This window comes from Bubalus kerabau, chromosome 17 (assembly GCF_029407905.1).
Source record: "Bubalus kerabau isolate K-KA32 ecotype Philippines breed swamp buffalo chromosome 17, PCC_UOA_SB_1v2, whole genome shotgun sequence".
NCBI classification, from domain to species: Eukaryota; Metazoa; Chordata; class Mammalia; order Artiodactyla; family Bovidae; genus Bubalus; species Bubalus kerabau.
In genome coordinates this window covers 18,610,945-18,638,513 of record NC_073640.1, presented here as the reverse complement: position 1 = coordinate 18,638,513, position 27,569 = coordinate 18,610,945, and the positions used below count along the sequence as shown (strand labels likewise).

The following is a 27,569-nucleotide window of genomic DNA, read 5'->3' as shown; positions in this document are numbered from 1 at the left end:
GAGAACACTCTTGAAAGTCCCTTGAACAGCAAGGATATCAAGTAAATCCTAAAGGAAATCATCCTTGAATATCTACTGGAAGGACTGATGCTGAAGCTTCAATACTTTGGCCACCTGATGTGAAGAGCTGACTCGTTGGAAAAGACTGAGGCTGGGAACGATTGAGGGTAGGAGGAGAATGGGGAGACAGAGGATAAGATGGTTGGATGACATCACTGACTAAATGGACATGAGTTTGAGCAAACTCTGGGAGATAGGGAAGGACAGGGAAGTCTGGTCTGCTGCAGCTCATGGGGTTGCAGAGTCGAACACAACTTAGCAACCAAACAGCAATACTGTGCATACCTATTGAGGTAGACTCAGTAGTGTTAACAGAAGTTCTTCTGAAATAGATCTGTGTAAACAAGCACAGTTCAAATTAAAACCCCTGCTATGTTTTTGTAAATGTAGACAAACTGTTTTTAGAGTATAATGAAAATGCGAGGAATTATAAGAGCCAAAACAATGTTCAAAAAATACAAATACTCACTACCTGATTTCAGATCTTCAGTGACCAGAACAGTGTGGTACTGACAGATGACAGACACAGAGATCAGTGGAACAGAATAGAACTCAGAAAAGGATTCACACAAATATGATTTATTTTTTTCTTTAGAAATACAATGTCAGTTCAGTGGATAGTCTTGTCTTTGACAAATGGTACTAAGAACAACCAGATAACCATATTTAAAAAAAAAAAAAAAGAATTTTAACCTATACCTGTATTTATACCTTATATTAAAAATTAACCTAAACTGGATTATAAACACAAGTAAATACTGTAAAACTTTTAGAAGAAAACATAGGTGAAAACTTTGGGTTAGGGAAAGAGTTCTTAGATAAGACATCAAAGAAGAATCTATTTTAAAAAAACTATAAATTGAACTTCATTAAAATTAAAGCTTTTCCTTTTCACTGTTGAATGAAAAGAAAAGCCACTAAGAGAAAATATTTGTAAATCACTTGTCAAAAGATTTCTTTAATCCAGAACTCAAAACTCAACTATAAGAAGAGTACCTAATTTAAAAATGAGTAGGAGATTTTGAACAGGCACCAGAGAATATTTCAGCATTTCAAAACTAAACTAAAACCACAATGGAATAGCTCTCTACCTCTATTACAGCACTAATATTTTAAAACAGACAGTACCAGGCGCTGGGAGCTATATAGAGCAGTTGGGAATGTTCGAAGACTCCTGGTAGGAATACAGAATGATATAGCCATTTTGGAAAACAGCTTGGTGATTTCCTATAAAGTTACCATGTGAGTGAGCAGTCTCCTGGCAGGGTAACCAGGAGAAAGAAAAACATGTTTACACACAAAAAAAACTTGAATGTAAATGTTTACAGTAGCTTTATCCATAATAGACAAAAACTGGAAACAATCCAAATACTCTTCAGTTGTTAATAAACTGTGGTACATCTGTGTAGTGAAATCTATTCAGGAGTAATGAGATACAAACTATTGGGAATGCAGGTGCGTAGGAGAATCTCACATGCATTGTGCTAACTGAAAGAATCCTGACTCAGAATATACTATGATTTTATTTATATGAAATTATAACATTTATGGGAAAGGTGGAAATACAGGACAGCAAAAGACTGGTTGCCAGGAATTAAAGTTGAAGATGGATTTGGAGTGCTGAGGAGCTGGAAAGGATTTTCGCAGCGGGAGGGTGACGGAACTGTTCTTGATTATGGTGTCTGCCACTTGACCCTGTGCATTTGTCAGAGACTTTTATTTTTTATTACTTGACATGTGATTGAATGTCTTGATGTGACCAAGTATCAACAAGGATTGAAGAATGGAGATGCTCTCAACTTGCTTTGGGAGAATAAGTTGCTGCAACCACTTTGGAAAGCCATTGGGCATACCCTGGTAAAGATGAAAATGGTCATGTCTTATGACACAGCAACCACACTTCTAGATGTGTACCCAGGTGCTCATTGTGTGAGAGCGCAATCAGAATGCAAGAATGTTTACCGCAATATTTAATATTTTAAAAAATGCAAGCTAAATGTCCAAAAGGAAAATGGATAAGTAGCAACTTATTTCTACAATTGATACAAGATTTTAAAATACACAAAAATATACACAAATACTATATGTTTTTATAGATACATAAATTTAAATGGAGACGGCAATGGCAACCCACTCCAGTACTCTTGCCTGGAAAATCCCATGGATGGAGGAGCCTGGTAGGCTGTAGTCCATGGGGTCGTGAAGAGTCGGGCACGACTGAGCGACTTCACTTTCACTTTTCACTTTCATGCATTGGAGAAGGAAATGGCAGCCCACTCCAGTGTTCTTGCCTGGAGAATCCCAGGGACGGGGGAGCCTGGTGGGCTGCCATCTATGGGGTCACACAGGGTCAGACACGACTGAAGCGACTTAGCAGTAACAGCAGCAAATTTAAAAGTCTAAAAATGTACATAGTAATTATAAAAATTATACTCAAAACGGAATGTAGGAAAGATAGTAGGAACATAGATGGCTTTAGTTGTACAATTGACCCTTGAACAACATAGAGGCTAGGGTCACTGACCACTCGCAGTTGAAATTCTGAGTATAACTTTATAGTCAACCCTCGGTATCTGAGGTTCCACATCCTCAGATTCAACCAGCTACAGACTGTATAGTACTGTGAAAGAAAGTGAAAGTGTTAGTCACTCAGTCATGTTCAGCTCTTTGCAACCCAATGGTCTGTAGCCCGCCAGTCTCCTCTGTCCATGGAAATCTCCAGACAAGCATACTAGAGTGGGTTGCCATTCCCTTCTCCAGGGAATCTTCCCAAACCAGGGATCGAACGCAGGTCTCCCACATTTCATGCAGATTCTTTACCATCTGAGCCACCAGGGAAGCATAGTGTAATACTATAGTCTGTGATTATTGAATACCACTTAAATGGACCTGCATATTTGAAACCCATGTTCAAGGCTCAACTGTACCCAGAACTGAACTGTACAAGTCCACATATATAGGTTTTATTCGGTAAATATTATAGTGCTATAGAATCTGCAGTTGGGTGTGTCTGTAGACACAGAACCACAAATACAAAGGTTGCACTGTAGGCCTTGAGCACCTGCAGATTTTGGTATCCAGAACAGGACCTTCCTAGAACCAGTTACCCATTGCTCCTGAGGGATGCCTGTGCAGAGGTGAGGTGGAGTTTGTGGGTTTTGGGTTTTTTTAATATGTAATAATTATTACATATTAAAATATTACACATTAATAATCAAAATAATTAATGCTTAAGTGAAATTAATACTTTCAATGTGGCTCTTTTATAAAATAGCTCATGAAGAAATGATTTTATATGCATATGTTTTTTAGGAATGTAACCTAGAATGTTAAATATTGAAGAAGGTTACTTTTAATATATAAAAGTAAATTAATTTTTTAAAGTTAACATAAAAAACACTTGACATGGAAATTGGATCAAAATTTTTTAATTGGGTTCAGCTAAAAGAGTAAACAGATGATTTCATTTGAGGAGTTTAAAAGAGAAAATGTTAAAGACCACAATAACCCTTGAATACTCAAAATGGGGTAAACTAGTTTACAGGTGATATTCAAGAAAAATTCACTTACATATAAAAGTCGGTATTTGCATTAAAGTAGTGTTTTAGTTTGTTTTATCAGTGGCCTTTCCATAAAAATAACAGCTGAGGATCTCATTGCATTTCTTTTGCAGTCTTTGGGGCCTCTAATAAAAAGCGTCCTTTTCCCCATTGGAGTTATGAACCAGTTGAGACAGTGGAGCTTCAGAATAGCCCTTTTATTATAATAAAGGCTAGGAAGCAGTTTATAGTGAGACCTGCTAATTCCCTACCCACCAGGTCCACCTCCTACCTAAGCCTAGGCTGGAACATCCCATCCGAGGAAAGTGCATCTACAGAAGAGACCCGCTTACCCAGGTTACTGTTATTCTCATTCACTGATCCAGGGAAGGAGGAAAGGAAAAGTGACCAAATAACCATCCCTGATCCAGGGAACTCTCTCCACTTCCCTGGGAGGGTGTAGGAGTAGGTAAGAGGCCAAGAGTGTTTATGTTTAATTAAAGATCTTCTGCAGTCTGGATGAGAGAAGAGTAATTTGTGCCCCGATCCACCCATTTCAATTTGTTAGCCTCATAATGTTAGAAATATTTTCTGAAGATTAGTTGAATTAAACTAAGAATGTCAATATTTAACTGTATTCACAGTAGGAAAGAATGTTATTTTTGTCATATGACTTACCTTAAAACTTTGATTTTTAAAAGTTACATATTTAAAGTGCATTTACTATGGCCTTACACAAGTATGGTGTTTCTTTGGATTTAAAAAAAAACAATAGAGAGTAAATACTTCAGACTTCTTGATGGTCTTCCTGATATTCAGCTCTATCAAAACTAGGTTTTACAAACCTGTTCACTTTTTCATTGGTTGCTCTTCCTAAGCAAGAATTATATTGGATAGCACATTGACACTCTCATTGGAAGACCATACAGTCCAATGGAGAAGACAAACACTAATGAATATTAGTGATACTCACCACCAGACAACCATGGGCAGAATGTCCTGGTTATATATAAATGATGGAGATAGGAACGAAAACAGATTGTATATTTTAAACAAACATATTACTTCTGTGTTAAAATACATTTATGAGGTTTTGTGAAGTTTTGAAATGGAAGTGCATTACCAGTAATTTTGCTCATGAAACTGGCAAATTGGTCATTTCAAATAAGCCAGAGTTACTGGTCAAAGTTTAACTCTGAGATATATTTTTGAGTTTTTGTTCTTAGTTTTATGTCATCAAGGTATTTGTGGAGGGGAGGGAATATGGTTTGGTTTTATGAAGCCCTTTAAATTACAGGGTGGGTGTGGCATCATACTGCTACCTCAGAGATAGCAATCAGCAAGGTGAATACCCACTAGACATCTCCAGTGGCAACCAAAGAAATCTTTATTCTTCATTCATTAAAGTTTTACTTTAATTGTAGAGTCACATATGAACAAGCTTTAGGTTCCTTATGAGCACTATATCCAAAAATGAACCATGTATGTGAAGAGTGTGTGTATGTGTGCATGCGTGCATGCACACACATGAAAGGCATCCCAGGGAATCTGAAGACCATACGTCTTAATAAGATTCAGACCAGCTTAGGTTCACATCCTCGCCCTAAGTAACCTTGGGCAAGTTCCTTAGTCCCCGTGAGCCTTACTTTCCTCCCAGCCTGTAAAGAACAGTACCTGTTTCACTCGGTTCTTTTGGAGATTTTGCTCAAGGTGTTTCTAAGCCTAAAGTCTAATGGAACTCTTCAAATAAGAATGCACATTTTAAGAAGACTTGAGTGCTGGGTAGCAGACTGCCTATGAAATTTGAGGAAAGGGGATACTAAGCAATAGAATGCTAGTGCTTATTTTGAAACTCCAGTTTAAATCTTTGTGACTAAAAAGTTAGAAATTGTTAATCTATGGAGTAAAATCATAAAACCACTTACATGTGCAACAGTAGGATAGTGGGTAAATAAATGACATCATAGGAATGATTACAATTATGAAGCGATAGGTAAGTTCTGATGTGTTACAGCAAAAGCAGAGTGTGTATCTTAAAATTAAGCTCAGATTTTAAAAATGTGAAAAACTGAAAAAAGTTAATCATAGTAATTATCAGAGTCAAAGAATTATGAATGTTTCTTTTATTTTCCCAGTTTGTCAGTACCACAAGATTGTTTTTATAACAAGGAAAATATGTACGATAGTCATGCCTCGTAAGCAAAAAATTTCTCTTTACAGACAAAACGCAAGCTTTAGGTTACTTAATGCTTGGTTCCATTGTTAAGACAACCAAAGAAACAGAACATTAGTCTTAGTTCTTTTACCTTCTTAGGCGTCAGCCTTTTATCTATTGTTTTTTCTGTCAGCTGTTATAATTCAGTTCAGTCCGTGTTACATATTGATTGGATAATAGAACTAGAAAATTAAAATTAATGTCTTTTTAAAAGCACTGTTTTTCTTTGTTTAATGTTACAGATTTATTTGAGGTTCCTAGATTATCAAATGGAGCACTCAAATGAATGCAAGAGAAACTTCGTTGCAGTCTACGATGGAAGCAGTTCTATTGAAAACCTGAAGGCCAAATTTTGCAGCACTGTGGCCAATGATGTAATGCTTAAGACAGGAGTTGGGGTGATACGCATGTGGGCAGATGAAGGTAGTCGGCTAAGCAGGTTCAGAATGCTCTTTACTTCCTTTGTGGAGCGTAAGTAAATAATTTCTATAGCAGTGAAATGTTTTTATATAATCATTTACTCAAAATACAATTATTGAGCATTTCCTTTTGACAAAGACTGCTAGTCACAGAATGTAGAAGTAGGTCTTAGTATGTATTCTTAAAGAATTGACTGTCATGGGTGAAAAAAAGCATAGTAATGCATAAATCGCAACACTACCAGTTATAAAGATATGTAGTAGGGACTGCAAAAAGTAGAGACTTCTCTCAGGATTTTCAAAATTAAAAATAATTATCAGTAGTATGAATTCATCTTGTTATATAATTGTGAATCCACCAAACCATGCTCCCCAAAGATTTAGATAAGACTGTTTTCTTTTTTAAATTTTTTAAGTATTTTTAAGCTTATAAAAAGTTGTAAAATAGTAGAGTTCTCCTGTGCCCTTCACTCAGATTCCCCTAATGTTAACATCTTACAATACCATAGTAAAGCTGAATGTTAACACTGATGCTGTATTATTAACCAGTATATAAACCTTACTCAAAACCCTCTAATTTTCTCATTAATGTCCTTTTCTGATCCAGAATCGCAAATTGCTTTGTCATGTCTCCTTTGGTTTGCTCTGTTTGTGGCACTTTCTCAGTGTCTAATGACCTGGATGCATTTGAAGAGCACTGGCTAGCTACTTAGTAGATAGAATGTCCATCGGTTTAGGTTTCTCTGATGTTCTCTCTCTCGTGAACTGAGGTTATGCGTGTCTGCCAAGAATACAATAGAAATTACATTCCACCTTTCTCAGTACATAATGTGGGTTTGCCTCACACTAACTTCGATCACTTTCTTAAGGTACTATCTGCCACATTTCTACACTATAAACTTAACAATTTTTCTTTTCAAATTAATAACTCTGAGAGTATGCAAATATCCTTATGCTCACTAATATTAGCATCCATTAATGGTTTCTGCCTGTAATAACTATTACTATAGTATTTACTTCAAGGTGGTTTTCTGTTTGCATCATTCTTTCTACATTTGTTAATTACAATTTTGTGAGGAAGAGCTATTTCCCCTGCATTTATTGTATTTGTGTCACGATGAGCTCATGGATATTTATTTTACTCTATTATATATAATTCTATAATAGCATTTACTTTGGTGCTAAACATCCCAGCTGTGACTATTGGGAGCTCCTTCAGGTTGCATCCTGTACTCTTTGGGTAAGCCTGTTATTTTTTAATCGCTTCCTTTTCTGATACAGAAAGTAAGAATGAACCAGGCTTTTCTCTTTTGAGCCTTAGAACCAACCATGTTTCCAAAACACTCTTTTCTTCTCTTCCAGTGAGAAATCTGACTCTGATTATCTACAGTATATTTATTTGTTCAATTCTAGAATATATGTTGGGCTTCCCTGGTGGCTCAGACAATAAAGAATTTGCCTGCAATGCAGGAGATTCAGCATCAATTCTTCAGTACTCAGCCTACTTTATGGTCCAGCTCTCACATCTATACATGAGTACTGGAAGGACCGTGGCTTGTTGGCTTTGTCAGCAAAGTGGTATCTTTGCCTTTTAATACGCTGTCTAGGTTTGTTATAGCCAAGAAGCAAGCGTCTTCTAATTTCATGACTGCAGTGACCATCTGCAGTGATTGTGGAACCCAAGAACAGAAAATCTGTCCCTGCTTCCACTTTTTCCCTTCTATTTGCCATGAAGTAATGGGACCGGATGCCATGACCTTAGTTTTTTAATGTTGAGTTTTCAGCCAGATTTTTCACTCTCCTCCACCTTCATCAAGAGGCTCTTTAATTCCTCTTTGCTTTCTGCCATTTGAGTGATGCTAATCTGAAGTTGTTGATATTTCTCCCAGCAGTCTTGATTCTAGCTTGCTACTCATCCAGCCTGGCATTTTGCATGATGTACTCTGCATATAAGTTAAACAGGGTGACAATATACAGCCTTGACATACTCTTTTCCCAATTTGGAACCAGTCTGTTGTTCCATGTCCAGTTCTAACTGTTGCTTCCTGACCCTCATACAGGTTTCTCAGGAGACTGGATAGATGGTCTGGTATCCCTATCTCTTGAAGAATTTTCCACAGTTTGTTTGTGATCCACACTGGCAAAGCCTTTCGCATAGTCAATGAAATAGAAGTAGATGCTTTTCTAGAATTCCCTTGCTTTCTCTATGATGCAGTGGATGTTGACAATTTGATCTCTGGTTCCTCTGCCTTTTCTAAATCCAGCTTGTACATCTGGAGGTTCTCGATTCAAGTACTAGTGAAGCCTAGCTTGAAGGATTTTGAGCATAAACTTAACAGCATGGGAAGTGAGTACAATTGTCAGGTAGTCTGAACATTCTTTAGCCCTGCCCTTCTTTGGAATTGGAATGAAAACTGACCTTTTCCAGTCCTGTGGCCACTGTTGGGTTTTGCCAAATACCCTTCTAGAATGGTTCTATACATTTTTAAATTATGGTAAAATATACCCTAAGCCGTTTTTAAGTGTACAGTTCAGTGGCATTAAGCACATTCACAACATCATACAACCATCACCACTATCCACTTGGAGAACTTACGTAACATCCCAAATTAAAACTCTGTACCCATTAATAATAACTTCCATTCCCTATTCCCCCAACCCCAGGTAACCTCTATCTTACTTTCTGTCTCCATGAATTTCCCTATTCTAGATACCTCTTATAAATGGAATATTTGTCCTTTTGTGTCTGATTTATTATACTTAGTATGTTTTTAAGAATTTCAGTCCTTTTTAAGGCTGAATAATTTTCCATCTTACATATACATTTTTGTTTATCGTTTCATCTATTGATGAACACTTGAGTTGTTTCTGCTTTTGGCTGTTATGAATAAAGCCACTGTGGATACTGGCATAGAGTTATCTCTTTGAATCTCGGATTTCAGTTTTTGCATATAGGTATTCAGTTTTTGCTTCTAGGTATATACTGTACCTAGAAGTGGAACTGCTGGATCATATAAATATTGTTTATTTTTAAGTTTTTTATTTTTCACTGGAGTATAGCCAGTTAACAATGTTGTAATAGTTTCAGGTGGACAGCAAAAGAATTCAGCCATACATGTACATGTTTCCATTCTCCCCCAAACTTCCCTCCCATCTAGACTGCCACGTAACCTGGAGCAGAGTTCCTTGTGCTGGACAGTAGGTCCTTGTTGGTTATCCTCTAAATATAGCATTGTGTACATGTTGATTCCAAACTCCCTAACTAAATATGGATATTCTATATAGAATATTAAAATTTAACATCAGAATATTAAAATTTTAAATCTATTTAAATTTTTGAGGACCACCAGCTGTTTTCACAGCAACTGTTCCATTTTACATTCCCTCCAGCAATGCAATAGCGTTAGTCCCCCTATTCACCAAAACCTTTTTTTTTTTTTAACAGTAGCCATCCTAATGGCTATATGAAGTGTGATTTTTTTCATTTGTGATTCCAGTTTGTATTTTCCCTAATGATGACTGATGTTGAGTATCTTTTCATGCTTCTTGGCCATTTGTATACCTTCTTCGGTGCATACCTCATTTTATTGCACTTCACAGACACTGCATTTGTTTCTGCACGTTGAAGTCTTGTGGCTCCTCTGCCTTGAGCAAGTTGGTCAGCACCAGTTTTTCAACATTTGCTCACTTCATGTTTCTGTGTTACATTTTAGTAATTCTCACAACATTACAAACTTTTTCATTATTGTATGTATTATGGTGATCTGTGATCAGTGATCTTTGATGTTATTATCGCAAAAAAATTATGACTTCCTGAAAGCTCAGATAGCAGTTAGCATTTTTTAGCAATAAAATATTTTGTTATTAAGGTATACGCATTATTCTCTTAGACATAATAGTATTATGTACTTAATGCATTACAGCATAGTGTAAGCATACCTTTTATATGCAATGGGAAACCAGAAACTTTGTATGACTCGGTTTGCTGCATACTTGCTTTATTGCAGTGGTCTGCAAGTGTGGCATGCTTGTATTTAGTCCTTTACTCATTTTCTAACTTGAAAGTGAAAGTGTTACCCACTCAGTTCATGCCTGACTCTTTGTGACCCCATGGACTGTAGCCCACCAGGCTCCTCTGTTCATGGAATTCTCCAGGCAAGAGTACTGGAGTGGGTAGCTATTCCCTTCTCCAGGAGATCTTCCCAACCCAGGGATAAAACCCAAGTTTCCTGTATTGCAGGCAGTTTCTTAACCATTTGAGCCACCAGGTAGGTTCTTGGTTTTTTGTTAAGTTGTGGAAGTTCTTTATATATCCTGGATATTAATCGCTCATCAGGTATATGATTAGCAAGCATTTTTTTCCCATTCTGTGCATTATCTTTTCACTGTCCTGATAGTGTACTTTGAGAAAACAAAAATTTGATGTTATCCAGTTTGTCTATTTTTTCCTTTTTGTCTATGCTTTTGGTGTCATAATCAAGAAATCATTGCCAAAGACAGCATTATGAAGCTTTTCCTCTATTTTTAAAAATATTCGATAGCAAGTTTTTATTAATTTCTAGTATTATATGTCTTGTGTACACAGTGTTATATTTTTATTTTTGTATACACTGCAGCATCGTCACCACCAAAAGTGTATTTTCCACCTGTCACTGTACAGTCGGCCTCTTTTACGCATTTGTCCTCCCCACCCACCATAACCACTGCTCTGCTTTCTGTAACTGTATGTTTGCTTTGGTCTGTTCTTTGTTTTTTTTTAAATAATCCACATATGAGTGAAATCCTGTGGTGTTTGTCTTTTTCCATCTGATTTATGTCATTTAGTGTAATACCCTTTGGGTCTATCCATGTTGTTGCAAATGACAAGATTTCATCTTTTCTTACAATTGAGGACTAGTGCATTTTATATATACACATATACCACATGTTTATCCATTCATCCACCAGTGGGGCTTTGGTTCTTTGGATATCTTGGCTATTGTAAATAATGCTGAGATGAGCACAGGGGCATAAATCTTTTTAAATTAGTATTTTCTTATTCTTTGGATAAATACCCAGAAGTGGAATAGCTGGATCATGTGGAAGTTCTGGTCCTTAATTTTTTGAAGAGTCTCCATACTGCTTTCCATTATGTCTGCAACAACTTACGTTTCCACCAAAACTGTACAAAGGTTCCTTTTCTTCACATCCTGTCTAGCACTTGTTATCTCTTATCTTTTTGATAATAGCCATTCTGACTGGTGTGAGGTAGTATCTCGTGATTGTTTGGATTTGCATTTCCCTAATAATTAGTGACGTGTTAAGCATTTTTTCATGTGCCTGTTGGCCATTTGTATGTCTTCTTTGGAACAATGTCTATTGAATACCTCTGCCCATTTTTTAAATCTAGTTCTTTACTTTTTGGTTGTTGAGTTGTATGTGTTATTTCTATCATTTTATATATTAACCCTGTATTGGATATATGATTTGCAAATATTTTCTCCTATTCAGTAGGTTGCATTTTCATTTGTTGATGGCTTCCTTTCCTGTACAAAAGCTTCTTAGTTTGATGTAGTCTCACGTTTTATTTTTGCTTTTAATTCCTTTGCCTGAGGAGACATATTCAGAAAAACATTTGCAAAGCCCAAGAGCAAAGAGTGTACTGCTTGTTTTCATCAAGGAGTTTTCGGGTTTCAGGCCTTACATTCAAGTATCTCATCTATTTGGAGCTGACTTTTGTGTGTAGTACACGGTAGTGATCCAGTTTCATTCTTTCTCACGTGGCTGTCCAGTTTTCCTTGTGCCAGTTATTGAAAAGACTATTCTGTCTCCATTATATGTTCTTGCTTCTTTGTTTTAAATTAGTTGTTCATATACGTGTGGGTTTATTTCTGGGCTCTCAGTTCTTTTCTATTAGTCTCTGTGTCTGTTTTCTGCCAATAACATGCTATTTTGAATACCGTAGCTTAGTAATATAATTTGAAATCAGGGAGTGTGATACCTCCAGTTTTGTCCATTTTTCTCAGGATTGCTTTGACTATTTGGGGTTTTTTATGTTTCTATATAAATTTTAGTTTTTTGTTCTGTTTCTGAGAAAATGTCCTTGGAATTATGATAGGAATTGCATTGAATCTATAGTTTGCTTTAGGTAATTTGGACATTTTAATAATGTTAATTCTTCAGTCCATGAGCACAAAGTATATTTCCATTAATTTCTGTCTTCAGTTTCTTTCAACAATAATCTTACAGTTTTCAGTGTACGGGTCTCATACCTCCTGGGTAAGTTTATACTTAAGTGTTGTATTCTTTCTGTTGTGATTGTAAATGGGATTCTCTTAACTGCTTTTTTGTTAGTTCATTGTTAGTATATAGAAATGCACCATATTTTTTATATTGATCTTATACCCTGCAACTACTATATTCTTTTTATTATTTCCAAAAGTTTTTTGGTGAATTTTTTCGAGTATTCTATGTATAAAATCTCATCATCCACAAGTAGTTACAGTTTTACCTCTTGTTTTCCAATTCAGGTACCTTTTATTTCTTTTTCTTGCATTATTTCTCTGGTTAGGACTCCCAATACTGTGTTGAATAAGAGTGGCAAGATTGGGCATTCTTGTCTTGTTCCTGATCTTAAAGGAATAGCTTAAAGTTTTCATCACTGAGTATTGCATTAGATATGGGTTTGCCATATATGGCCTTTATTATATTTTTGGCACATTCCTCCTATACCAAGTTTATTGAGAGTTTTTTTTATCATAAATGAATATTAAATCTTGTCAGATGCTTCTTCATCTATTGAGACAATCATGGTTTTTATCCTTCATTTTGTTCATGGGGTGTATCTTATTGATGAGTTCATGGATGTTTAAACACCCTTGCATCCCTAGGGTCAATCCCACTTAATCATGTTGTATGATCCTTTTAATGTGTTGTTGTATGGTTTGCTAACATTTTATCGAAAACTTTTGCATCTGTGTTCGTCAGAGATACTAGCCTATAATTTTCTTAGAAGCGTCTTCCCTGCTTTTGCTGTCAGTGTAATGGTGGCCTAATGGAATGAGTAGGAGGTGTTCTCTCTTCTTCAGTTTGCTGGAAGAGATTGAGAAAGATAGGTATTAAATCTTGAATGATTGGTAGAATTCACGTATAAAGCCATCTGGTCCTGGAATTTTGTTTTGTGGGGGAATTTTTTACTATTTTGACCTCTTTACTAGTGATCAGTCTGTTAAAATTTTCTGTTTCTTCATGGTTCAGTCTTGGAAGGTTGGATGAGTCTTAAGAATTTGTCCATTCTGGGTTGTCCGATTTGTAGTCATATAGTTGTTCATAATATTCTCTTGTCACCCTTTATATTTCTGTGGTATCCTTGTTATTTCTCCTCTTTGATTTATCAGATCCTTCTCTCTTTTTTTCTTAGACTAGCAAAAGTTTTGTCAGTTTTGTTTCTCTTTTCAAAGGCGCATCTCTTAATTTCATCTGTCTTTCCTGTTGTCTTTTTAGTCTCTATTTCACATATTTCTGCTTTGGTTTTTATTGCTTCTTGGCTTCTACTGACTTTGGACTTCATTCACTCTTCTTTTTACAGTTCCTTTAGACGTAAGGTTAGATGTGAGATTTTTCGTGTTTCTCAGGGTAGGCCTGTATAACTGTAACTTTCCCTCTCAGTATTGCTGTTGCTGCATCCCCATAGATTTGGTATGTCATATTTTCATTTGTCTTCACATATTTTGGTGATCTAATTCTTACACTGTAGCATTTGTTTAGCCTTCACATATTTGTAGATTTTCTCAGCTTTCTTCTTGTAGTTGATATCTAATTTCACACTTTTGTGCTCAGAAAAGATACTTGATATCATTCCATTCTTAACTTTATTGACGTTTGTTTTGTGTCCCAGCATATGGTCTGTTCTTGACAATACCTCATGTGCACTTGAGATGAAAGTGTATTCTCCGTTTGGATAGAATGTTCTGTACAAATCTATCCAGTCCTTCTGGTTTAATGCATCTATGTTAAGTGCATATATATGAATAACTCTTATTATGTCTTCTTGATGAATTGTCCCCTTTATCATTATATAATGTCCATCTTTGTCTCTTGTTACCTTTTTTGGATTGAAGCCTGTTTTTTCTGATGTGAGTTTGGCTACTGCTTTTGATGGCTACCATTTGCATGGAGCATCATCTTCCATCCCTTCACTTTAAGCCTACTTGTCTGCAGAGCCGAAGTGAGTCTCCTGGAGGCAGCATATAGTTGGGTCTTGCATTTTAATTCACCCAGCCACTCTGTGACTTTTGATTGGTGAATTCAGTCCATTTACATTTAGCATGAATATTGATAAATGAAAATATAGTACTGCCGTTTCATTTTCATTTTTTGTTTTCTGGTTGCTCTGTATGCCCATTGTGGTTTTTTCCTTATGTTTCTGTTTGGAGCTTTTCTGGGATATTTTTTCAGTTTCATCTTTTTATGTTTTGTTGTTACTGTAAAGTTTGTATAAAATGTCTCATAGTTAAAATATCCTTTTTTCTGTTGACAGCATCTTGTTTTTACTTGCCTATATGCGTTCTGACCTTTTCCTTCTCCCCTTTTATGTTTTAGATGTCCAAATTCCTCAATTATTTCTTGTTACGAGTTTGTTACCAAATTGAAGTAGCTATAAATTATTTTTATAAATTTTTCTCTTTAACCTTTTTTCTATGATAAGTTTAATATTCTGATATTAGAGTTTCAGTTTTCTCTGTCACCCTACTCAAAGTTTTGTATACTTTTTCCTTCTCATTTCAGGTAGAAGAGGTCATTTCTGCGTTTTTTTTGTAAGGCAGTTATAGTGTTGATGAACTCTCTCAGGTGTGGTTTGTCTGGGGGAAAGCCTTTATTTCTTCTTCATATTTGAGTGATAACTTTGCTGAAAAGAATATTTTTGACTGGCAGTTTTTATCTTTCAGTATCATGTGTAGGATATGCCACTCCCTCCTGACCTGTAGAGTTTATTCTGAGAAACCTGCTGATAGCTTACTTTGTAAGTACATCTTTTCCCCCACCCCCCTTCACCCCCCACCCCCCGCCACGGCTAGCTCCCTGTAAAATTCTTTCTCTGCCACTGAGTTTCAACAATTTTAATATAATGTGTCTTGGAAAAGGTCTTTCTGCATGAGGTGATTAAATGTTCTCTTAGTTTCATGAAATTATATATCCAGTTCCTTCCCCAGTTTGGGGAAGTTCTCAGCTATTATTTCTTAAAATAAACTGTCTGTTCTTTTCTTCCTCTGTTCTTCTTCTGGTATACCCATTATCCTAATGTTGCCCTTCCTAGTAGACTTAGATAGTTCTCATAGAATTTCCTCATTTTTTTGGTCTTAGTTCCCTCCTTTTCTACCTGTATCATTTCTAGATTTCTATCTTCAAGCTTCCATATGGCCTGCTGTCTTTCCAGTACTTTCTTCATCTCATTTGTTAAGTTCTTCAGCTCCAGAATTTCTTTTCTAGAGTTTCAGTCACTTTTATAAAGTATTACTTCTGTTCATTAAGTTTATTCCTGAACACATTGAACTGCCTTTCTGAGTTTTCTTGTAGCTGGTTGAGTTTCTGTCTGACGGTTCATTTGAACAGTCTATCAAATCTCATTGTTCTGAGACAGAGTTTGGTTTCTGGAGAACTTTCATTTTCTTTTTGTGATACCATGTTACCATGGTTCTTCATTGTGCTTGATGAGTTGTTCCCCTTCTGGCACATTTGAAGTACCAAACATCTTCTTTAGTAAAGCTTCCCCCAGCCCACCCTACTTGATTCTAAGGTTAGAATCAGAGGCCTTTCTCTGGTTTTTCAGTAGGTGGCGCTATAGCACAAATTTTGGTTTCTCTTACCTGCACTGCCTCTGGTTGTATTTGAGTGTTGGCACTTCCCTTGTCATTTTCTTTGTTGTCATTGTGCCTCGATGGTCTTTGGTGCCTTGATGCTGCTGGCATTGACGCTTGGGGCACAAGGATCACAGGCACTTCACCACGTTTGGGATCTACCGAGTTGCAGGCTTTGTTACTGTGGAAGTACGGGGAGGGGCGAAGGGGAGCTGGAGTGCAGGTATCTCTGCCGTGACCAGGATTGTCTAGTTTCCAGGCAACACCACTGCAGGCGAGAGGAATGGGGTAGCAGACCCCCGTGCCCTTGGTGCCCTGTGGCTCTGAGTGCCACTGCAGCCAAAAGGCTGGTGGTACGAGGACCACCTCCCCTGCTGCCACCAGCTTCTCTGGGATTGCTGGCTCCGCCGTAGCAGCAAAGTGGTGCAGGCAGTGATTCTGCCACGGCCTGGATTCCACCTCCTGTCGGTGTTCCATTGCACCCACCTTTAGGTATAGACATGCGCAATTCTCCAACATCCTGGTCTGTTGGGCAGAGTTGAGTTATGGATGTTTTACTGGTTGTAGACTGAAGGAAGAGACAGAGGGAGCACTTGAACCATCATTAAACTGACTGTCTCCATGTTTTCTTTTAAAAATTTTATAGTTTTCACTCTTAAATTTAGGTCTTTGATTCATTTCAAATTAATTTCTTCACCTTCATTCTTTTGCATGTGAATATACAGCTTTCCAGAACCATTTCTTAAAAAGACTGTCCTTTCCCCTTTTAATCATCTTATAACCCTTGTCAAAAAAATCAGTTGACCATATGTTAATACATGTGACAGTTTATTTAGAGGCTCTTTATTCCATTGATCTATTTGTCTATCCTAATGCCAGTTACTTTGATTACTGTAGCTTTGTAGTAAGTTTTGAACTTAAGAAGAATCTTCCAACTCTGTTCTTTTTCAACTTTAACTATTCAGGGTCCCTTGAGATTCCATGAATCTTACAATAAATTTTTCTGTTCTGCAAAAAATACTTGTGGAATTTTGATAGGAATCACAATGAACCTGTGGATTGCATCATCATTTGTTCCTTACTAGTGTATAGATATGTAACTAATTTTTGTTGGTTTTTGTATCCTACAGTTTTGCTGAATTAGTTTATTTGCTCTGAATGTATGTCTGTGTTGTGGTCCTTTTAAGGTTGCTATTTATAAGATCATGTCATCTGCCAACAGAGATAACTTTACAGTTTCCCTTCCAATTTGAGTGCTTTTGTTTCCTTTTCCTACCTAATTGCTCTGGCTAGTACACTATATTAAACAGAAATGAAAACAGACATTCTTGTCTTGTTCCTGATTTTAGGGGGAAAACTTTCTACCTTTACCATTGAGTATGAAGCTAACTGTGGGGTTTTCATAGATAGCCTTTATCATATTGAAAAAATGGTCTTGTATTCCTGCTTTATTGAGGTTTTTTTCAATTATGAAATGGTGTTGAATTTTGTCAAATGCTTTTTCTGATTCACATGAGTTGATCATGTGAGTTTTTCCTCCTTCATTCTATTATTGAGGTGTATTACATTAATTGATTTTTATATGTTAAACTATCCTTATATCCCACTTGTTCCTCACATTAAAATGTTGCTTAATTCAGTGCTAGTATTTTATTGAGGATTTTTGCATTGATATTCATAAGGGATGTTGGGATATTGGTCTGTAGTTTTGTTTTCTTGTTGTTTCTTTGTCCGGCTTTGATATCAAAGTAATGCTGGCCAATAAATGAGTAAGAATTGATCTTTCCTCTTCAACTTTTTGGAAGACTTTGAGGATTGTTGTTAATTTTTCTTATGTGTTTGATAAAGAAGGCATCTCATCTAGGGCTTTACTTCGTTGAAACATGTTTGATTACTGATTCAGTCTCCTTGCTGTTTAGAAATCTCGTGAGGTCTTTTTTCCTTTTTGTCAGTTTTGGTAGATTGTGTGTTTCTAGGAATTTGTCTGTTTCATCTAAGTTAGCCTTTTTTTGGTATACAAACTGTTCTTAGTATTCTTTTCTAATCCTTTTTATATATGTAAAATTTATACTGATGTCCCAACTTGCATTTCTAATTTTAGTAATTTGAGTCTTTAATCTTTTCCTTAGTCATTGTATCTAAAAGTCTGCCTAGTTTGTTGATCTTTTCAAAGGGCCATGATTGGTGTTTTTTATTTTCTCCAGTTTTTTCCCCCTCTCTTTTATTTATCTCTAATCTTTATATTTTAATCCTTCTGACAAAGACATGGAACTTTTGAGTTTGGGGAGTTTGTTAATTTATTGAGTAAAGTCAAAATCATTGTCAGACATTAAATTTGGTTCAAATTTGGCTGATGTCCATTTGCAGCAGAAATGAATGGAGGGGACGAGAGGACAGTGATGCTGGCAAGGGGACACTGAACAAGGCTGTCTTCCTTTAATTGTAAAAGCAGGCGTCACACAGCCAGCATGAGTCACGTAGCACGGAGGGGGATGTGAAATTTAACAATCAGTGATAAAACCAACATAAGTGAGAATTTGGAAGAGAGAGGCCACAGCTTTCAGAGGACAAGATGCAGCAGAGGCCATGTGGAAAACAGCACTGAGTACAGAACTGCTGGCTCATTCGGGGAGCACGGTGATCACAGCGTAGCCCTCTGGTGGAGTGGCTCGCTCCTGGGCGTGCTTTCCACAGTAGATCTGATCCTCCACAAAGAAATGACCCTTCTGTTTCAGATTGGTGCCGTAGTTGGTACACACGTAACACTCAGGGTGGCGGTGGCGGTCCCGCAGCTTCACAAACACACTGACTATGCCGGTGCCGTGTTTGTCATACATGAGCGGCTTCTGGGCATTTCTAGTTAATGTAGCCACTTTGGTGACTGGAGCCTTAACACTTCTGAGTCCTGGGGGCTTGTTGGGATCCCCTGTCTCCTCGGACTCCAGGATTTCCTGCAAAACCAGGAATGAAGTGGGCTGTCTCAGAGGCTCATTTAACTCCTTTTTCTCCAGAAGCATCTTGTAAACTTCAGATTCTTTGCCAAAGACAAGTCTGCTTGGAAGCTGAGAATGGTATAAAGCTCTGCGTGCATCTGCCTGCTGGCTGCTCTTTGACTCCAAGGTGTTGTTAAAGTTTTAGATATTTTCAGAGTAGAAGCTAACTGGGTTGTTGCACTGGTTTGTGATGACCCTGGGGAAGAGCTGGAGGAAGGTGAGGTGGTAAAGGGCAGAACTCTGGTTTGGGGCGCTTCCTGTGTGTAGGATCTCTTGGGGTTCAGAGGCTAATTCATCTTGTATGAGTGATGTTTCCCTTCCTATGTCACCAGAGGAGATCATATTTCTGTTCTGTTGCTACTGTGAGAGTCATGTTGTCTGTGCAGCCCTTGATTTTGTTCTGAGCTTCTAAGTACGACATATTGCTGGTATTTTCCCCATCAGTGGCTGTGGTTCCATCTCCAGCACATACATTAGCTATTGCAGCCTTGATTCCAGGAATGACTTGGGAAATGAGGAGCACCTAGTTTGCTCTACTTTTTCTGGTTCTCTATGATTTGAAGTCTTTCTCCTTTATTGTCTCCTTTTTTAAATGTAGGCATTATGGCTTTAAATTTCCTTCTTATCACTGCTTTCACTGCTTTCTATAAGTTTCATATGTTGTATTTTCATTTGTCTCAAGGTATTTTCTAATTTCCCTTGTGATATCTTCTTTGAAATGTTGGTTAAGAGTGTGTAGTGTAATTTCCACATATTTGTAAATTTTTCAGTTTTCCTTCTATTACTGGTTTCTAGTTTCATTTCACTGTGATTGGAAAAGATACTTTGTATGATATCAATCTTTTAAAATTAAGACTTTGTGTGGCCTAACATATGGTCTGTCCTAGAGAATGTTCCATGTGCACTTGAGAAAAATATCTTCTGCTGTTGTCAGGTGGGGTTTTTATGTCTGTTAGGTTCAACTGGTTTATAGTACTGTTCAAGTCCTTCATTTCCTTATTGGTCTTTTGAGGGTGTGGCCCTCACAGCTTGTGGGATCTTAGTTCCCTAATGAGAGACTGAACCTGGGCCCTGGGCAGTGAAGAGTGCAGAGTCCTAACCACTAGACCACCAGGGAATTCCCTCCTTATTCATCTTCTGTATGGTTTTATTCATTATTGAAAGTAGAGTGTTGATGTCTCCAACTTTTATCATAGAACTGTCTTAATTCTCCCTTAAATTCTAACAATGTTTACTTCTTATATTTTAGGGCTCTGATTTTTGGTCCATATATGTTTATAATTATTATATCTTCTTGGTGAATTGACCCTTTTATCAAGGTCCAGTGTCCTTCTTTGTCATTTGTAACAGTTTTGACTTAAAGTCTGTTTTTGTCTGATACAGGCATATCTTAACAGATACTGCATTTTTTACAAATTGAAGGTTTGTGGCAACCCTGTATGTGTTCAGTTACTCAGTCACGTCTGACTCTTTGCAACCTGGACTATAGCCCACCAGGCTCCTCTATCCATGGTGTTTTCCTGGCAAGAGTACTGGAATGGGTTTCCATTTACTCCTCAAGGGATCTTCCCGACCAGAAATCAAACCTGTGTCTCCCACATCTCTGGCATTGCAGGCAGATTCGTTCCTGCTGAGCCGCTGGGTAAACCCTATGGCAGCCCTGTGCTGAAAAATCTACTGGCTGCATTTTTCTAACAGTTGCTCACTTCATGTCTCTCTGTCACACTTTGATAATTCTCACAGTACTTCGAACATTTTCACTATTATTGTTTATGGTCATCAGTGATTGTTGATGTTACTGTTGTAAAAGACTTGCTTAGATGATGGTTAGCATTTTTTAGCAGTAAGATGTTTTTAAATTAAGGTATGTACATTGAGTTTTTTAGATGTGATACTACTTGTGCACTTAATAGTCTACAGTAAAATATAAATGTAACTTTTATATGCACTGGGAAACCAAAAAATTCATGTGAGTCCTTGAATAATTGCTTCATGGTGGTAGTCTGAGGCCAAACCAGCAATATCTCTGATACGCACCTGTATTTATATCACCATCCCAGTTCTCTTTGGTGTCTATTTGCATGGAATATCTTTCTCTGTTCTTTTACTTTCAACCTAATTATGTCTCTGGATCTAAAGTGAATCTCTTACAGAACATCATATAATTGGATCTTGGTTGTTTTTTTCCTTTTCTGCTAATCTCTGCCTTTTGAATGGAACGTTTAATCCATTTACATTTAAAGTAGCTACTAAGGAAAGACTTCTACAATTTTGCTATTGATTTCTGTATGCCTTACAGCTTTGTTATCCCTCATTTCCATCATTACAGTCTTTTGTGCTTAGTTGATTTTTGTAGTGACACATTTGCATTTCCTTCTGTGTATATATTCTTCAGACATCTTCCTTGTGATTACAATATATTCTTTAGACATCTTCCTTCTGATTACAAAGGAGATTTTATCTTTTTTCTGATTGCTAAAGTCTTTAAAGCTGTCTTTATTATTTTATGAGCATGTGGGAGCTTTTTCACATTAAAGGATGTTGTAGTTCATGTGTAGATACATAGACCCAGCTTATAAGTGGAGAAACTTTGAGAACAGATTTTAGAATTCTTCCCTTAAAAACTTGATATGTGTGTGTGTGTTTTAGTTGCTCAGTCATGTCCAACTCTTTGTGACCCCATGGGCTGTAACCCACAAGGCTCCTCTATCCATGGAATTCACCAGGCAAGAATACTGGAGTGGGTTGCCATTCCCTTCTCCAAGGGATCTTCCTGACCCAGGAATCCAAGCCGGGTCTCCTAGACTGCAGGTAGACTCCAGGGAAACTTGTTAATTCAGATGAATTAATCCTCACAAGGCAAAATGGTTCCTTTTTGGGATCTCCTATAAAAGTATAAGTGACTTATCAGTAGTTCCTAATAATTATTTTGTTGACTTTGCTTATAAGTACAGATCATATTGCATTAGCTTTGACAAAAAACTGCTTTCACACCGTCGTGTGACTTGGTTTTGACTTGGTTTTGAATGGCCCTTAACTTTAATGTACATTTAGGCAGGACTGATTAGCCTGTTTAACAGGTTGCTTTCCTCACAGTCATCTCCTGAATGAAGAAAGTTGGCATATGAAAATTCACCCAAACTTCCTGGATATAATTACATGTATATGTTCACATTATATATATTTTTTAAAATAAGTGGCATATTTTATCTGTTGTCCTTATGCGACAAAGATATTTTGTATCCTGACTGATGAATATGGTATAATGGTAACCTATATGATTTCTGCAACTTCAAAGTTAATACATATTTCAGTACACTAGTAAGATATTATCAGTTATTTTTCTTGAGAAATGTGGGAATTGATAATTTTACCCTTTAGTTATAATTTCAAGGTATTATATTAGTACTCCCTGGATTCTGTGTTAAAATCATGTTGTATGTGACCATATACAGGCTTTATTATAGCTGAGCTCTTCTAAGATCTTTTTGAATTGCCAGATGGTCAGTTGGATTATGAAGTTAATTTAGCCAACCAGCCTTCCTACCTGCCTTCCATTCATTTAACTTTTACCATATGGAGTGTTCACTATGAAGATACAAAAATGGATGATACAATCACTGTCCTAAAGGATCTTACAGTCACTTAAGTGAAGTGACATATATGCAAATAAAATAAATATAGAATTGACTACAACAAAGACCATTGAAGACAGAAAACAAAGTGCTTTCTTATTAAATATCCAGGTTACTTCTGCAATATTGTATATGGGCAAGTAGTCCTTGCAGAAAGGTCCTTTAAGTTTATCCTTGAGGGTAGGTTGATTTTTTACAAGGTAGAAATATTAAGTGAGGTTGTTATTTTCAAACAGAGTTGCTGTAATGGAAAAGGTATAGAACCAGAGCTAATTTGGGCCACAGGAAGTAGTGGGAGAGAACAGAGAAATGAACCAGGAATGGTAGATTAAAGCTAGAGCTTGAAGACCTTTAAGCTAAAGGCTGAAGTTAGACTTCATGTTAAAGGCATTGGGGACTTTTGAAGGATGTTATTCTAAAAAAAGAGCTATGTTTTTATTGGGGCATGGAGGCTATTTAGGAGGTTACTTCCATGGTTGAGGTGGGAAACCAGGAAGTTCTGAATCAAAGCAGTAACAATGAGTTGAAAGAAGAGTTGTGGAGACACACTCCACAAGGACGCAAAGTCACAAGAGAGTGACTCAGAGGTACTTAAAACCTGGGGCCTCACTGACTTGGAAAAGGAAAATTGAACAGATAAAAGGAGGGAATGGTGAGTTACTTTGAGTGTAGTGAATTCTTCAGGCAGTGGGGAGTCAAGAGTTCAGTGTGGTGTTTGCCACAAGTGGACTGCGCTGTTGCTTCCTTTTGACCTATAGATACGACCTCAGTTTGTTTCTAAAAAGTGTTTTATTTTGAAAACTTTCAAGCTTGAAAAATAAAAAGCAACCCAACAAAGGTTGTTTCATTGTTTCAAGTAACTGCAAGTCAGCACTTGACACAAGGGCGTAGTTAGCAGGAAAACCTTTTAGCCCTCTTACTTTCTCCTCAGTGCCTGTACTCCCAGCATCTGTACCCACGCTGCCCAGGACAGGGTCCAGCAGCCGTGTGTGGCCGGTGAGCACTGGTGCAGCCAGCCTACACCGAAATGGGCTACAGTTACAGAAATATATACCAGATTTCAAAGACTTGGTGTGAAATAAGAATGTAAAATATGTTCTTAATAATGTTTTATATTGATTACATGTTAAAATGATAGCATTTTGGATATTGTTTCAGGTTTCCACAGCACCACCCATATGTGAGGTGATTTCTAGGACCAGCATATATTCATTTTAACAGCTAAGACTATTACAGTGAAAGGGAAAAGACTGCCTTTGAGTTTGGAGAAATCCTTTCACAGGGATTATGCTCACCCCTCCTAGGAGGGGCACACTGAACATGTTCATTTCTCCAACAACCAAAAAATATAGTAACCTGTTCAATATTTCTGCCCAGAAAAGCCAACTTTAGAGATTCAGCACCCAGGGTTTTTACTGGGGACTGTTCACATAGGCACTCTCTGCCTTGAATATACCAAAATTCTAGACTCACAGAAGGAAAGCAGTTGTTAATATTTGGCATAAATGATATTAACACAAACTAGGCACCACGAACTACCCTTGTCAGTCAGGGAATGGAGGAAAGCCGTTTCCCGATGCCAGCTAAGGGCCAGCCTTTCACACAGACCCTTCTAAAGGTAGCAGCCTTGGTCCTGCTGTATTAACTTTCTGCACAAATACATTAGGTTAAATAAACTATCAGTGGCTTCCCTGATGACTCAGAGGTAAAGAATACACCTGCTAATGCAGGAGCCACAGGTTGCATCCCTGGCCCAGGAAGATTTCCCTGGAGAAGGAAATGGCAACCCACTCCAGTGTTCTTGCCCAGGATATCACCTGGACAGAGGAGCCTGGCTGGCTATAGTCCATGGGATCACAAAAGAATCAGATAGGACTTAAAGACTAAACAACAGTCAGTAGAATTAATTCCACCTGTTTCTTTTTAAAGACTAATATGGCTACTTGCTCTCATTCTTGACTCACATTATATTTATTTTGGGTAGCAGTGGTCTGAATCTTATATGTAAAGTTCTCATCTAATGTGTTTTAGTTATTTTCTCTGTAAAACTAATGATTTCTCTTTTTTTTTTTTTTTTAAGTAAAGAGGTGACAAACCTCCTTCAAGTGCTATGTTTATACTAATCATTAAAGTTCAGACTAATTGAAGGCTACAGTGGGCTTAACTCCATATCCCAAGGGTAGCTTTACTACCCAAGAACAAAAAGAAAACACCCCTCCAAAAAAAATGTGTGTGATCAAAAGAAAAGAATTTTGTGAACGCTGATAAAACAAAAGTTTCCATTTTAAAATGTCCACTTGATAAGCACATTTGAGAGCTTCAGTATTCTTTTCACATACTTGTCATTAATTCACATTGTTAACTCTCTTTTGTTATTCTCCAAACTGTTGTTTAGTTGCTAAGTTGTATCTGAGCTTTTGCCACCCCATGGACTGCAGCACACCAGGCTTCCCTGTCCTTCACCATCTCCTGGAGTTTGCTCAAACTCTTGTCCATTGAGTCAGTGATGCCACCCAACCATCTCATCCTCTGTTGCCTGCTTTTCCTCCTGCCCTCCATCCTTCCCAGCATCAAGGGTCTTTTCCAATGAATCAGCTCTTCGCATCAGATGGCCAAAGTATTGGAGCTTCAGCATCAGTCCTTTCAATGAATATTCAGGATTGATTTCTTTTAGAATTGACTGGTTTGATTTCCCTGAGGTTTGATTTCCTTGTATTAACTCTAAACTGTTAATGGTTTGTAATTACTATGAATCCATCCATGAAAATATTTCCCAGGAGATTTATATAAATGCATTAATTCTGCATAAGAGGTTCACTTCCTATCTATTCATTGACTGTAGACTGCAGATGTGACTAAAATAGTACAACCTGGCCAAAATGCATAATACAGAATAGCAACCAGGATTTGTTTGACTTCTTCCCAAGCACTGAGTTCTAATATATACCTTATTCTTTAAGAAAGGGAATGGCTTTAGGAACGTAATTTCCAGGACTAAAACTGTGAAAGCAGCAGAAGATATTTTTGTTAGAATAAATCCATAATGTGATTTTCAGTGACATATTGCCCTAGGTCCCCTGCAGGCTTAGTTGAAGGACAGAACCATCTCTCAGCATCATTGCCACATCTCATCAGAAGTAGAGGGAAGCTAGAATGGCAGCCCCCTCCCCTCTCCTGCACATGACCTAGCAGTGAGTACAGGGGAAAGGAGAAAGTCCTCAGGCTGCAAGCAGAGAGCAGTTCATAACTGGCAGTGTTTTCGCTATTCTCTTTGTCCTTTATTTATGTAATTCAGCTGTTTTATATAGTTTAGAATTGAAGCATGTCATTAGCAACCCATGTCAATAACTGATACTTGCATTCTCATCATGAACAGTTATGCTTGTCCACTGAAAATCCATAAAGCTTAATACATTTGTGATTTTAAATATAACTCGCATTTCTACAAAACAAAAGCTGACAATATCATTGCTTGCACTGCTTTCTAATTGCTTTAAATAATGTGGAGAGCAGTTATAAAGAACTCTATGATTAAAGGGGAAAAAAAGGGTACTTTCCACTCACTATTCAATCAGTAAGAAACACTGAGCAGGAAACCTGGCTTTTTGCCACTTTTGAAGCTGTGAAGAGCCATCAAGGTACTGTCACATAATGTTTTGTTGATAAACTATAAGAACAAATAATAGTTTGACTCAGAAAATCAGAGTACAATGCTGTTTATAACTTTACTCACTTTGTCTTGAAAACAGCTTCCTTGTATTCCCACTTGTGAACTGGATAAAATAGGTAAAATAAGAGCTCAATGTGTAATATGATCTAGTATATAATAGAATTGTGGTATGATAATTAAACAACAGAAAACTCCAGTTTTTAGAAATGAGGAATGTAAAAATACTATATATTCTTTAGGACATCTGTTATATTTTAAAGTACACACATTTGTGTGATACAGTTTTATGACATCTATGTCACAACAGAAGTGGGTACACCTGCTAATTTTGTAATTGACTAAAATACCACGATACATCTTCATTGGCTTTTCTGTCCATCTAACAGCTTATTTCTGTATCTAATACTTATTGTCCTTGTGATAAGCTTTGAGACCGTTAAGGATTTTTAAAGAATTATACCAAATACGAAATTCAATGGCATATATTCTATATGTCTACTGTTTAAAAACTTTTTTTTTTAATTCCAAAGAGTGCTTTTTTATTTTGTCTGTGGTCATCCATTCATCCTTCAACAGACTCTTGGGTTGCTTTCACCTTTTGGCCCCTCTGCATTATATTGCTGCAGTGAACAGCAAGTATCTGAGTCTCTGCCTTCAGTTCTTAAGACTATATACCTAGAAGTGGAAATGCTGGAGCTTATAGTAATCTATATAAATTTTTGAGAACTATTTACCATTTGCCATACTATTTACCGCAGCAGCTGCACCATTTTACATTCCTACCAGCAAAGCACAAGGGTTCAGTGTCTCCATGTCTTCACTAATATTTTCTTTTACATTTTGAAAAAAATGTTCTGTGTACTAGTTTCATAAGACCTGTATCAAATGCGGTTGACCCCTGAGTAACAGGAGTTTGAACCGTGCAGGTCAGGTCCAATGACCATGACGTTTTCAGTAGTGAATGCTGCGGTAGTGACGCTCCGTAACTGATTCCGAGGGGCCGCCCTGGGCCTTGAGCATCTGCACATGTTGGTGTTGGCCACGGGCCCTGGAGCCAACGCCCCACAGATACCGAGGGCTGACCGTATATTCATATTGTTATTACACTAAAAGCAGTCTTTTGGTGCCCGACCTTGGTAAAAGTTTACATGAGTCAGCGTTAGAGAATAGGGGCCTTTGTCTTATTGTTTGTGTAGTACAGA

The 27,569-nt window shown here is 37.2% G+C and overlaps 1 protein-coding gene and 1 pseudogene across 6 annotated transcripts in view; one reads left to right on the top strand and one right to left on the bottom strand.

Moving 5' to 3' along the window:
• NETO2 (neuropilin and tolloid like 2) overlaps nucleotides 1-27,569 on the top strand; it is a 70,792-nt gene that overhangs the window by 37,117 nt on the left and 6,106 nt on the right. For all 6 annotated transcript variants that reach the window (XM_055552733.1, XM_055552732.1, XM_055552735.1 and 3 more), the window contains exon 7: nucleotides 6,057-6,285. In XM_055552733.1, coding sequence (XP_055408708.1) covers nucleotides 6,057-6,285 — 229 coding nt within the window. The remainder of the gene's footprint in view (nucleotides 1-6,056; nucleotides 6,286-27,569) is intronic.
• On the bottom strand, nucleotides 18,691-27,137 carry LOC129632059 (PDZ and LIM domain protein 1-like; annotated as a pseudogene).